Here is a 13,723-nt window from a genome sequence, read left to right as displayed (position 1 = left end):
TGTTGTGTTTGGATATTGTTGCTTGTCTTTTCTTTCTATTTTTGCAATGGCGCTGATAGTTTATTTTTGTCTAATGCGTATGAATATCCCTTGGTATCTCTCTCTTGTTAACCATAACATTTCTTGCATATTAGGGTCTGGTTTCCATCTAATTTAAATATCAGATGTATTTGTGTGCGGTTAAGAAACAGGTGTAATGCGTGCTTCAGCTCTGTTTAATAAGTGAAACCATTGTGAACATGCACAATAAATTATAATGAATAAAATATTGATGTCATAACAAGCATACTAATTATAATGTGGTCGAATTTGATTGAATTGTTACATGTATAACGAGAAAAATACGATCTTTCTGTCTGCTAACAGTAATATGACAGTATTTATCCATTCGTTTGGTATGTTTTAAGCTCTTGGTTTTGCCATTTGATTCGTTTTGAATCTTCCGCGGAATTCATTTTTTTTTTGTGTTTTTACTTTTTGGTAACAATGGAAAAATTTAGGATTCATTATCTGTTGATAAGATGAGAGCTTTTATCTCAAGAGGTCAGACTTACTTTTTATTTACATACTCTATAATCAATAATCAGTTTGCGGAAAAAAAACTTACAAAGAAACGATAAAATATAGTATCAAGTGTTGGAAATTCGATACCAAAAACATCAATGTAATGTACTTTTGATTTCCGATAGAATAATTTGTAAACAATATTACAATACTCTATAAGCAAATTTCCTTTACAAAGATCAGTTAACTTAATCAAGGAAGTTTGAAAGTTCATGTTAAAGTATTCCGATTTAGGATATTCTCAGGACAATAGATTAACACATTACATAAGCTCCTGACATAATAATCACACAGACGAACGAAACAACAAACGAAAGGATGAATACAGGATATTAACTTTGTACTTCTTGTGTAACAGATTCCATTCTTATTAGTTTTAGCGTAATAAAGCAAGTAAAGGTCTGCTTTGATTAGGTTTTAACAATTAAAACCTGAATATCGACAAAAGATATAAATATTCACAGAACGGAGATGTAAATGAACAGAAACGATTGCATTGCACTGATACTTGATTCTTAAAATGTTTTTAAATTAATTTACGTAAATAAAAAAATTCACATGAAAAGATATAAAACGTGAAATATAGAAGAGTATAGTCCCAGGGAACTACTTTGCAATACTGTGTTTTGAACATTAATCTTTTCTTAAGTTATATATGTTATATATCATGACACAAGATATTACTTGTTCTGTAAAGTACAATTAAAATGCTATTAAGGGTAAAATTATATGTCATTATATGTTTCCCTATCACATATCAGTGAAATTAAAAGGTTTATATAATTTAAAAATGCATACTTTTACATGCATTTGTTACCCCGATTTTGTTTTTTGTCCATAGATTTACGAGTTTTGAACAGCGGTATACTACTGTTGCCTTTATTTAATTCAGGCAATACATATTACAATGATAACACAGAGACTATTTAAGGTTTAAAATACTTCATAGATTTTAATGAAACTTTATTAACAGTAGTAAACCGTATTCAATACTTATAAAACGATTTAGAAGATAAAAATCACATAAATAACATGAAATGTGAAAATAGAAGATCATAGTTCAAAAAGAACTACTTTGCAACAATGTGTTTTGAACATAAAATCTTATTAAGTTCTATATGTTAGAGATCATGAAACAAGATATCTTTTGAATGTTTGAAATACTAAGGCGTTTCTACCTCAGGAATATATTACTGAGTACCTTGGCTGTATTTGGCAAAACTTTTTGTAATTTTAGTCCTCAACTTCGTACTTTATTTGGCCTTTTTAACTATTTTGGATTCGAGCGTCACTGAATCAGATGAGTCTTTTGTAGACGAAACGCGCGTCTGGCGTGAATATTAAATTTAATCTGGATTTCTATGATGAGTTTATTTATTATCTGTTCTTCTAAAAAGTACAACGTAAGAAACCCGTTCTTCAGTATAAAAATACATGTCATTATAGATATGCCATTTCACATATAAGTGAATTTAAAAGGTTAACATAATTTGTGAATACATTCTAAAAAATAGAAGCAATACATCTAAATCTCGAGAGTAGCTATTATCGAGTTAAAATACAGCATTATTTTTAATGACATTTCCCCCCCAAAAAATTACAAGAACAGTTGTTAACCTACATTAAAAATTAATAAATCGATTGAAAAGATAAAAATCAAGTGATAGACAAAAGATGACAGAATACTTATCTGAAAAAGAGAGACAGAAAAACCCCATAGGTATATTTAAAATGGCAAAAAAGACCCAACATTTAAAACAAACCCAAATACAAAGAAAAGTACACAAAACACAACACCCAAAACGAAAGATTTAGCAACACAGATTCTACAACAAAAAACAAAAACAATACCGGAAATGATACCGGGACCCGTCGTGTTGCTCATATTTGTACACTTACGGTAAAAAGTTTTATTAGGTAGGTCAGATTCGAGGAAAAGATGAAAAGGCTTTCTCTTCTAATTTTATGAAAACTAGTATTATCCTACCTTATTTTTATGTTATGATTGCATTTGATTGGTTCTTTGGGAAACATTTTTTTTCTATTTTATTTCAGTGGAATGCTTCATACAGGTTTCGACGCACCTCTTGGAAGTTTAGAACTGCACTGCATTCAACAATGTCAACTTCATATCTTTGATATACTCAACAAGCTAGATCTACCATACAATCGCATTGGGGCTACAATGGTAGCGTGGGATTCAGCTCAGGTAAAACCACATTTTCATTATTTCCAGTTTATTATTGGAAATCAGAATATGTGATTTATGATACACAGAACCAACAAAAACAACTAAACGAACTTATTGCAATTAAGAAAAAGATTTTTTTCAATAATTTTAAATAATAAATTTTTTTTGGTTTGATTTTTACTTGACATTTAAACTTTTAATTTAAGTATTACATTCGCATGCATATTAAAGCAATTAAAAACAAACAATTGGTTTCGGGTCATCACAATAGATGCAGTAACGACGTCATAATAGCTTCGTGTACACATTTTTACAGATTTTGATAATTTTTCAAAGCTTTTTGCTAGAATTTTGTATTTCCAACTCAGAGTTATTTTGGATGGATTAACTGCATGTGCCCGAATGACAGGGAAATGTAGCGATACATATGGATAACTAATAACTCTAGTCTGATTCTTTCTCGTCCGCGTTACTCTTTATTACTTGCATAAGGATTTAACATAATTCATCCAAATTCCCACAGAATATGAAACTATGCATCTGTTATTTTAATGTGAAATGAAGGATCTTAAAAGTTTTCCATATCAAAACAAACGATTTGTTATTTCTGCACATATTAATATAAAAGATGCAAAAGTTGAAAAATGAAACATGTACGCTAGACCACAGGAAGATTATGTTCACAACAAAAGGTCACTGTACAACCGTATAACCAAAGTTCAGCAGTTGGGTAACGGCAAATTATTGAAGCAGCTTGACGGATTGAAACAAACACTGCAGTTATATTTGGTAAAGTTTTGTAGCTGCTTATTTGGTTTTTGATCTGAGTGATATTTCGTGAATTCCACACCAAAACAAGGACTTAAACATTAGAATTGGGGACAGCAGGCGATACACACCTTTCTTGGAAGACTGATATATTTTCATTCAAAGCTTCCGACATATTCCTCTTCTTAAAAAAGTATATCATGCGTATTCAGTCTTCAGCATATTCACATCGAAACAAAATGCCTACAGTATATGTTTAATCCATACACCTTTTAATATCATTTTATTGTTATTTTTTGTAGATGTCAAAACTACCAAAAATTATGCAACATTCAAGAATATCTAACCTTTCTGAAATTAATCAACTCAGTTTATCGGAACTTTACCAGAGAGAACCAAATTTGTCGAGAAATGCTACTGGTGCAATACATATCCCGGGAGAAACTATAGTCGACCCTTGGTTAACTCCTATGGTAATGGCTGAACATGCACGTATAAGAGGTGCAAAGGTTTGTTTAGTTGATTCAATTTAAAAATTACCTAGAACACGGTTAAAACAGCTTTATTTGCGCAAAAGATACATACCCGTAAAAGTTTTTCAAATGGAAACGCAGTATTTGTGAGATGTTTGAAGGTTTAATTTTCTTTTTGAAAACATCATGTACACCCCATATGATTCTCACTCGATTTAAACGTTAAAATCCGTTTTTCTTTCATAAACTCTGAAAAAGTAACTAAAATTTAAAACCTTTAAACAAAATATGGCTTTAAAATTTTTTTAATTAAATTATTTAAAAACATAAGATTTATATTTGCGAGTCAAATTTCAAAGAGCCTACCCTAAATACATAAAACTAGAGATTCAAATATTTGACAAGGAGTTCAAAACAAGATCAAGAATCACCCTTACACTTTACTCAATTATATAATTCTCATCTTTAATCTGGCTTTAACACATTGTTTTGTCTACAAAAAATGTTAGAGAAGTAAACAGCCTTATAAATACATTCTAAAGTTTATATTTTATATACTGCAATATTCTGGTGTTTTATGCCCAGATATATTGATTTATATATAGATTCTACCACTACATCGAGTGTGATACGATATTTATCCACTCGAGACAGTTAAATTTTCAAATTTAAAACGCGAGGCTCGCCGAGCGTTTTGAATATTTAAAATTTAACTGTCGAGAGTGGATAAATATCGTATCACTCGAGATTTGGTGGTGGAATCAGTTTCTCTAATGATTTTTAAACAATATGCAGGCAAACTTATTACTTCTTTGCGACTGATCTGCAAAAAGATGTGTTCTGTCTATGTGACGTCATTAGGCATTATCGCCTTTTTGCATGCCGTCACAATAGGAAATCCAGAGGAAAACAAGAAAATTAGACGTCATAATCGGATTTTAACCAATGAAGAATTAAAATCAAACGAACCACACGTTGATTATTTTTTACACAATGGGCAAAGAAAGGGATAAATTGACGAAGAATTAAAGAAATGTTATTATATGTAATATAAATATATTTTAATCTGTATTTTGCAGTCTCTCATAACTCTTTTTAGAACGGCTTTTTTTATAAATTGATCTGTTAATATCATATTATGTTTTATATCAAATGTTTTAAAGAGGTGAGCCTCTAAAAGATTATTTGTTGTTGGTGTCTGATTCTAGAATTATAAAATTACAATATATAATGGTTATGTTTTTTTTATTCCAATAACGATTATATGAGTGCAGACGTTTTTTTTTAATGACAGAACCTGTCGTTAGAAAGGAAATAAATATGTCTTATGGTAATTTTCCGATCAAGGATTTAATGATTTCGCACTTTGATTCATGCGTTGCCTTGTAGCTGTGAAATCTTGAATTAATCAAAAAGAGCAGTCTTCGACTCTTTAAGGTTTACAGCTGGATGCACACTGATAAACTAACTATAAAATAATAAATCACTATGAAGTGTTTTGTAACAATTCCAGTTAATCACTTGTCACCTCATGGCGACAACGAATTTCAAGTCAGAAATATAAATAGATACATAAAACACAATGTCCAAAGCAATTGATTAAAACCTATGATATAAACGAAGGATTAACTTGAATACTAAAATGAGCTAAGCCAAAAATCTTTCATATCAATCGAATGTTTTCCAACGAACAGTTTGGCAATAAATAAATAATTAGATGACACAGTACTAAATAGTTCACAGTCCTTAGGTATCTATGTTTTGATTGCCTTTGCGTTATCAGTTTGTCTTCAACTTATGAATTTGAATATCTCATTGATATCTTTTGTCGTTTTTTTACTGATATTCAAAACTCGTCAAACATATGAAAATATATGATGAGCCTGTTGTTCAGAGGTTGTCGCTTGTTGGTGTGGTTCATAAGTGTTTCTCGTTTATCGTTTTTACAAAGATTAGACAGTTGGTTTCCCTGATTGCATTATTTTACACTTGTTATTTTGGGGCCCTTGATAGCTTGGTGCTGATTCTGAGCTTAAACTCCGTGTTGAAGGCTGTATTTCGACCTATAATTGTTTTCTTTTTACACATTGTGATTTTAGTGGAGAATTTTCTCAGTGGCACTCGTACCACATATTCTTATTATGACCATATCAATGATAATTCATATATTACTATTTGACTGAGGATAACCCTTGTTTATGTTATGTTTGTGAATGTCTGTATGTTAAGTATTTTGTGTGCTCAGTGCAGATCTAATGAATCAAACTTTTTCAGCTGGTCTTTTGTAATACCACTTATCCACGTTAGGAGTATTGTTATTCGCCTATTAACATGGTTAAATTCACTACATTATTTATGTGAAAAAAGGCTGTCGTTGATAATTGTCTTGCTTTTTGATGTTTCGTTCAATTTCATTCTAGATCATACTGGACCATTATCTTTTGATGTGTTCATTTCGTCATGCGGGAATTTTAATGCTTACTTTTCAGTATGACTTTTGATCACTGTTGATGGCAGCAGATTGCCATTTAGTATTTTACACTCCTGTCTGACCCTTGTCTGTTTGTCTTATATTGATAGTTATTTAATTGACAGTTTAATCCTAACCTTATTCATCAATCTAACCCACTTGGTATATTATCATATACAGCATTTGAATATGAATATTAAATAAACTCATCATAGATACCAGGACTAAATTTTTTATATACGCCAGACGCGCGTTTCATCTACAAAAGACTCATCAGTGACGCTCGAATCCAAAAAAGTAAAAAAAAGCCAAATGAAGTACGAAGTTGAAGAGCATTGAGGACCAAAATTACTTTAAGTTTTGCCAAATACAGCTAAGGTAATCTATGCTTGAGGTAGAAAAGCCTTAGTATTCAAAAATTAAACATTTTGTAGACAGGTAATTTATAAATATAACCATATCAATGATAATTCATGTCAGCACAAAAAGTGTTGACTTCTGGGCTGGTGATACCCTCGGGGAAATAAATCTCCACCAGCAGTGGCATCGACCCAGTGGTTAAAAATAAACTCATCATAGATACTAAATTTTGTATATACAAAGTGTCATGATTTAAATATTGTGAAATGAATTCAAATTAAACTACATAAAATTCCTAGAAATGTTTTAAGTAGGTTTTATAAATTTTAGAAGTACCATATACCGACATAAACATGAACATACTATCGATACATATATATATATATATATATATATATATATATATATATCTGTGAAAACAAACACTTATGTGTAAGTTTTATAGTAAAAATCGTACTATTGCCAATACAGATATTTCCTTTTTTCTAGATATATACAAGTACAATGGTCAATAATGTTGAATTTAATGATAGTAATAGGACATGGAATGTTTATACGAACAAAGGAAACATTGGAAGTAAAATAGTTATAAATTGTTCCGGTCTGTATGGCGATATTGTTGAAAAGATTGCCGGATATTCATCTTTCAAGTAAGTGCCATATTATTCATATTACAACTTTGACATATGGTGTCCTAAGGAATTTTTTTTCGTGTAATGTTCGGAACGTCCCATTGAATCTACTTTTCCGAAGCAAACATGATAAATGCACACGATTCATGTTTTTTTTACCATTTTTACCTACTATGTTTGTTTGTTTTTCAATACAAAGGAATTTGATGCGAATGTCATACAAGTTCAATCCACCATTTTCTTCATAAACAATTTCTGTAACAAGGCAGGAATATGACAGTTATTATCCATTAGTTTTGATGTGTTACGCTTTTGATTTTGCCATTTGATTAGGGGCTATCCTATCTGAATTTTCCTCGGAGTTCAATATTTTTGTGATTTATCTTTTTAGTATACTTTCTGACAAATACGACATTCCTTAATCATTCACTTATACAGTAAAAAACAAATTTCGAATTGCTACAGTGTCGCATTAAAAAGACACCAAAAATCAAGGAAAAAAAAAATCTTTTTCGTAGTTTTCCCGTTTTAGTTCAAAACTCAAAAATATTATTCAAAGTGTTAACGCGGTACACGACTGTATTATTCAGAAGTATGTCGAAGTATACATTTGTATTAATTGTTTATTTCAAACATTGTTTAATTTCAAATGTTCTCTATGACATACGAGATTTGTACAAGGAAAATTGTAAATTTTGCAATTTTGATGTCACTAGGGTGTCATTAACACGTGCAAATTGACCTATTATTCTTAAATTATCATTTTAGAGATTGTTTGTGGCCGATTTAATTGGAACTGCAGCTTTTATTATAATTTTTGTATATAATATCTTGTAGCAAACATATTTATGGCAGAATAATTTGGAAGTTTTTACATTTTGCCTGAATGATATAACTTAAAAGCAATAGAACAAATATGCAAGACTTAATTAAAAAGAATCCCGATATCTCACTGACTGAAGTCTAGAGTTTATCTGAAGCATGTCAATTGATAGATAAAGTATTCCTTTTGCTCACCACTAACTAGTGTCTGTCATGGTTAGATGACACATTTGTAAGTGAATAGTCGCGTCGTGATATAAATCAAAATGTTTGCGATTTCTGTCTTTCTTTTATAAAGTAGATGTACAAACTTTAAAAAAATGACTCATTTATGTCTATAAAGGTCTAATAGAACAACTCATACCCATAGCATTAGTTACCTGTTTTGAAATAACCTATGAAAATAATAATATCCTGTATTTCTTAAAAACGGTTTAAATTAACACACACATGTACAGTAAATTTTGTGAGAGTTAGTACTTTTCCCGAAAATTTATGTAATATAGAGCAAACATATGTTATAGAAAAATAAAGGCAACAGTAGTATACCGCTGTTTGAAATTTATAAATCGATTGAGGAAAAAACAAATCCAGGTTACAAACTAAAACTGAGGGAAACACATCAAATATAAGAGGAGAACTACGATACAACAGAAACACAAGACTAAAATGCATCACACACAGAAACTAGCTGTAATATAACAATGATCATTTTCCTCAATTGATACGAGACATTTTAAGAAAAAAGGGTAGGTTTAACATGGTTTTGTGGCTAGCTAAACCTCCCGCTCTAAAAAAAAACTGCGTCCGTGAGAAATTTGAAACAATGCAACAATAGTTTACAGATGTTCAAATCTAGTAAAATTTAAAGAGACAAATCAAGATAAAAACAAAAACTGAGAGATTTATAAGAGTCACAAAAAAACGAGACCGTGAGCGTCGACAGGGCAAGCGGCTTCTGATATTCATAACTCACTCGTCATTATAATTAACATTCAAAATGTCAAAATCTGGAACTCAACAGCCTTTGGATCAAACGCTTATATAAAATATATGACCGCGAAATCATTACCATAGTGAGTTGTGACAACAGATCCTACAGCATATGGTGTCTGATGAAAAGTTGTCTCATTGGCAATCATATCACATTTCATAAAATTGTTGTCCATCAGAAGTCCAGCAGTTAAATGATAATATATTTGTTGTATTTTTCTTCGAATCAGTGCTTCACTTCAACGAATGATTTGTTTCTACTTTTCTCATTTTTATAGAAAACAACTCTGTTCGCAGAGACGATGCAATAATTCTTCTAATTTATCATGTTCAATAATAGTTTAAGCGTAAACAAATAAAATGTTTTGATGTAAATGAATAAAATTGTAAGCCTAGTGATTTTGTAGTAAATCTTTAGAACTTTTAAGATATCCCATTAGATTGACACTGTGGTTTTGGTATACCTATTCACATTATTGTTGCAGTTATATGTGAAAGAAAAAAATGGTAGTATTAAAGAACTATAGAAATATATGTGGTCGAATTGCTTGACGGATCCGTCTATGTATCCTTCTTCATTAGGATTTGTTTTGAAAATTAGGTATTCAGTTTTATAATGGAGAGATTTTCATCATCCATTTTTTTTTATATCAGTGCCAAAAGGAGAGAAGGGCATATATGTTCATCTCCAACATCTCTTCTTAATAATGTTGTTAACTATCTAAATAAAGGCAACAGTAGTATACCGCTGTTCAAACTCATAAATCCATGGACAAAAAACAAAATCGGGGTAACAAACTAAAACTGAGGAAAACGTATTAAATATAAGAGGAGAACAACGACACAACACTATAATGTAACACACACAGAAACGGACCAAGCATCAGAAAAAAAATCCCCCGAGAATAACAAATATAACATCAAAACCAAATACGTGAATTTGGGATAGACAAGTACCGTGACACGTCTTATCGCAATGTGAATTTACACTAAAAAATAAGAGAAAACAAACGACGCAACGTTAAAATGTAACACACACAGAAACGAACTATAATATAACAATGGCCATATTTCTGACTTGGTACAGGACATTTTTAACAGGAAAAAATGGTGGGTTGAACCTGGTTTTGTGGCATGCCAAACCTCCCTCTTTTATAGCCATGTGAAATATAACATTAAAATGACAACTCAACACTACAAAACTACAATATAAATAAATTGGAGAACACAATCGACAAAGAAACACACAAACAACAGCCAACAAAAGGCAACAAGTTCAAAATTTTAATACGCCAGAAGTGCATTTTGTCCACACAAGATCTACTAGTGACGCCCAGATACAAAAGTTTGAAAGCCAAACAAGCACAAAGTCGAACAGCTTCGAGGACCAAAAGATAAAAAAAGTTGTTCCAAAAACGGCCAGGGTTTTCTGTTAGTTACCAGAACATCCCTATTATTTAGAATAATTTATACTTTTGCAAACAGTAAATTTATAAAATAATATACAAAAGATGTACATGATAAGACTGAAGTATTAACTAATTACAGGAAACAACTGAAATACATTACATAACCAGACATTTGTAACACAAAATGTAGACAAATCCGAATAGGTTTAAACATGAACGCCAAGTGACGTCATATTTAAAATTGTAAAAAATGACAAAAAAATGACGTCATATGAATTTGTTAAACAGATCATCAAAAAATGAACAGTGACGTCACATTTGAATGAATAAGATAGAATTAGGATTAATTTAAGATTATATTTGAACTTAATACTTCACACTCAGCAAAACAGTCACAATCGGGAATAAGTCATGTTCGGTAATTAAAAGATTAGACGACATAATGACAAACCACAATCTACCATGTGGTAAAAATGTCCTTAGCTAGTTTGGTGAAAGGCACATCGTATGGATCCACCAATTCGTGATGGTGTCCATAAAATTTACGGAGTGTCAATTTTAATCTGTCCTCCTCATAACTTTGTTGGAGCAGTTTCTGCGTAAGGAGCACAGTCCTGTATATGAATTCCGTATAGTGTGAACAAGCACGAGAATAACGTATCAATTGTGATATGTAAACACCATACGAAGGGGCATAGGGTATGTTACTGCTGAGAAATGGGAAATTGATAATTTAGAAGTTGAAATCGTCCCATTTATCATAGATTTTTGTGTGAAGTCGTCCATCTACGTCAATATTGAGGAAAAGATCAAGGTATGAAGCAGGCCTTCTAGTATCAGTAGTATTCTTAATTTCAAGTTCACTGAGATATATGAGATGTAGGTATTGGCTGAAATATGGGTTATTCAATGATAGAACATCATCAATATATCAGAAAGTAAAATTAAAGAATTTTGCAAGGTGCTTTTTCTTTTTGTCTTTTAGAAGGTTCTGAATGAATTCTGCTTCATACGAGTACAAAAACAAATCAGCCAGCAGGGGTACACAAATAGTACCCATTGGAATACCGACTGTCTGTTGAAATATAAATCCTCCAAACTCAACAAATATATTGTCGATCAAAAAGTCCAGCATGTTGATAATATCATCTTCAGTATATTTTCTGGAACATTCAGTGTGATTCTTCACAAAATATGAATTATTGTAACCCAAAACAAGAAAAATCAAAGGTTTTTATGTTGCTGCAAATTTGCAAAGATTGTGATCGAAGGTTAAGCAGTAGATCTTTCGAATTTTTGAGAATCCACATCTGGTTAACACCACTGGTAGAATATATCTCCTCACAATATTTTTGAAGCCCATCTTTAACTGTAGAAAGAATAGTAGTCAGTACTTTAGAAAGATGTTAAGTCGAACATTTTGAAAACCCAGCTATGTATCGTTCTTTATATGGAGTTTTGTGTAATTTATGTATCCAGTATAATGAGGGCAAATTTTCTTCGTTTTCTTTGATGTTGATACCAAAAAAAAAGAAGGACAGATTTATGATTTTGTAAAATTTCGTCCTTGGTAAATGATGTTAAAGAATATGTAGGATTACCAGTAGTTTTATCAATTCCAAGCTCTGTAGTGAGACATTGCAAATAATGTTTTTTAGATATGAAGACAAGTATGATTACTAGTAAATGTGTTTGATGACGATGAACAATAGCATAATTGTGATGTTTAAAGTTGTTTGTTCTATATGTGTCTAATAACCTCTTGTGGTTTTAAATCTTGGTTGCAATAGGCTTCGTGTAGCAAATGTACCTAAATCTTTGAAATAATCCGGCATAATAATTATTCCAACCAATATGTACTTTTGTTTCAATAACGGAAGTGTGTTGGCCTCTTAAAATAGACAATGTAGAATAGAAATAATAAAATGGAAAATAGATAAGTTCGAACAGAGTGAACTCCCGAAGGTTAAACAAGTTATCAATTTATTGATTTGAAGAGAAGATGACAGTAGTTTATGATGTTTAAATATCGTAAATCGATTAGGAAGCGAAAAATCAAGGTTCTAAACAAAAACAGAGAACATGGCATGAACTCCAAAAGGAAAGAGACCGGGTGCAAGGATAGGCTAAGCCACTCCTATGCATTTATCGCCCGCAATGTCAATTAACACTAAGCAAAATGGAATAAATAGTACGTTCGTCTATCAAGAAAACACACATGTGTGACTTCACTCAACAGAAAACAGCATTTTCTGTCTAGTTATGCAGGTTTTTTTTTTATCAAATCAAACGAAAGCATGATTCTAATGCATATATGTGTGTATTAAATTATGTATCTAACTAACAGGTCTCTTCACAACGTACTGTATATAAAGCAATTACAATATATCGGGGTTTCTTGTTCATGATAAATGTAACAATAATATTATAACAGATTTAGACTAATTAATCAATAATGACTGTAAAAACAATTCCAAACTAAAGCATTTTGTAAATCAAGGCAGCAGTAATATACACTACAAAAGTCAAAAAGTCTAAAAAGACCAGTTTTTGTCTGAATTGGCATGAATTTTTACTCGACATTCTTAATTAGCCTGAATAATTTTTAAAAATTCTTGACATAGTATGAATTTCTCTAATAAGGTTCTTGATTTTTCTTGACAAGTGTCTTGACAGTATGAACATTGTCTTAAAATTTCTCGACACTTCCTGTATCATCTGATAAGAGTCTGGATTATGTCTTGACCAATTCTTGACTGTCTTAAATTTGTCTCGATATGTCTTGACATATTCTTGACATTCTTAATAATGTCTGAATATGTCTTGACATATTCTTGACATTCTAAATAATGTCTGAATATGTCTCGACACATTCTTGACAGTCTTAAATATGTCGACACTATTTCAACAGTATAAATTTTGCCTGAAATGTGACCAGACTTATTATTCTGGAGTAGATAATAATTTATTTTTAATCTTTAGGAATTTTTCAATTTGTTTTTATGCTAAAATAATTTTGATGAATAAAATTCATTTTAATT

General features: G+C 30.9%; 1 protein-coding gene across 1 annotated transcript in view; it reads left to right on the top strand.

The window, feature by feature from the left end:
- Positions 1–13,723, top strand: part of LOC143073315 (glycerol 3-phosphate dehydrogenase-like) — a 46,756-nt gene that overhangs the window by 15,667 nt on the left and 17,366 nt on the right. The window contains exons 3-5 of the mRNA XM_076248751.1: positions 2,620–2,773; positions 3,826–4,032; positions 7,316–7,476. Of these exons, the coding sequence (XP_076104866.1) occupies positions 2,620–2,773; positions 3,826–4,032; positions 7,316–7,476 (522 nt within the window). The remainder of the gene's footprint in view (positions 1–2,619; positions 2,774–3,825; positions 4,033–7,315; positions 7,477–13,723) is intronic.

Source organism: Mytilus galloprovincialis, chromosome 4 (assembly GCF_965363235.1).
Source record: "Mytilus galloprovincialis chromosome 4, xbMytGall1.hap1.1, whole genome shotgun sequence".
NCBI lineage: Eukaryota > Metazoa > Mollusca > Bivalvia > Mytilida > Mytilidae > Mytilus > Mytilus galloprovincialis.
This window is presented reverse-complemented; position numbering and strand designations above follow the sequence as displayed.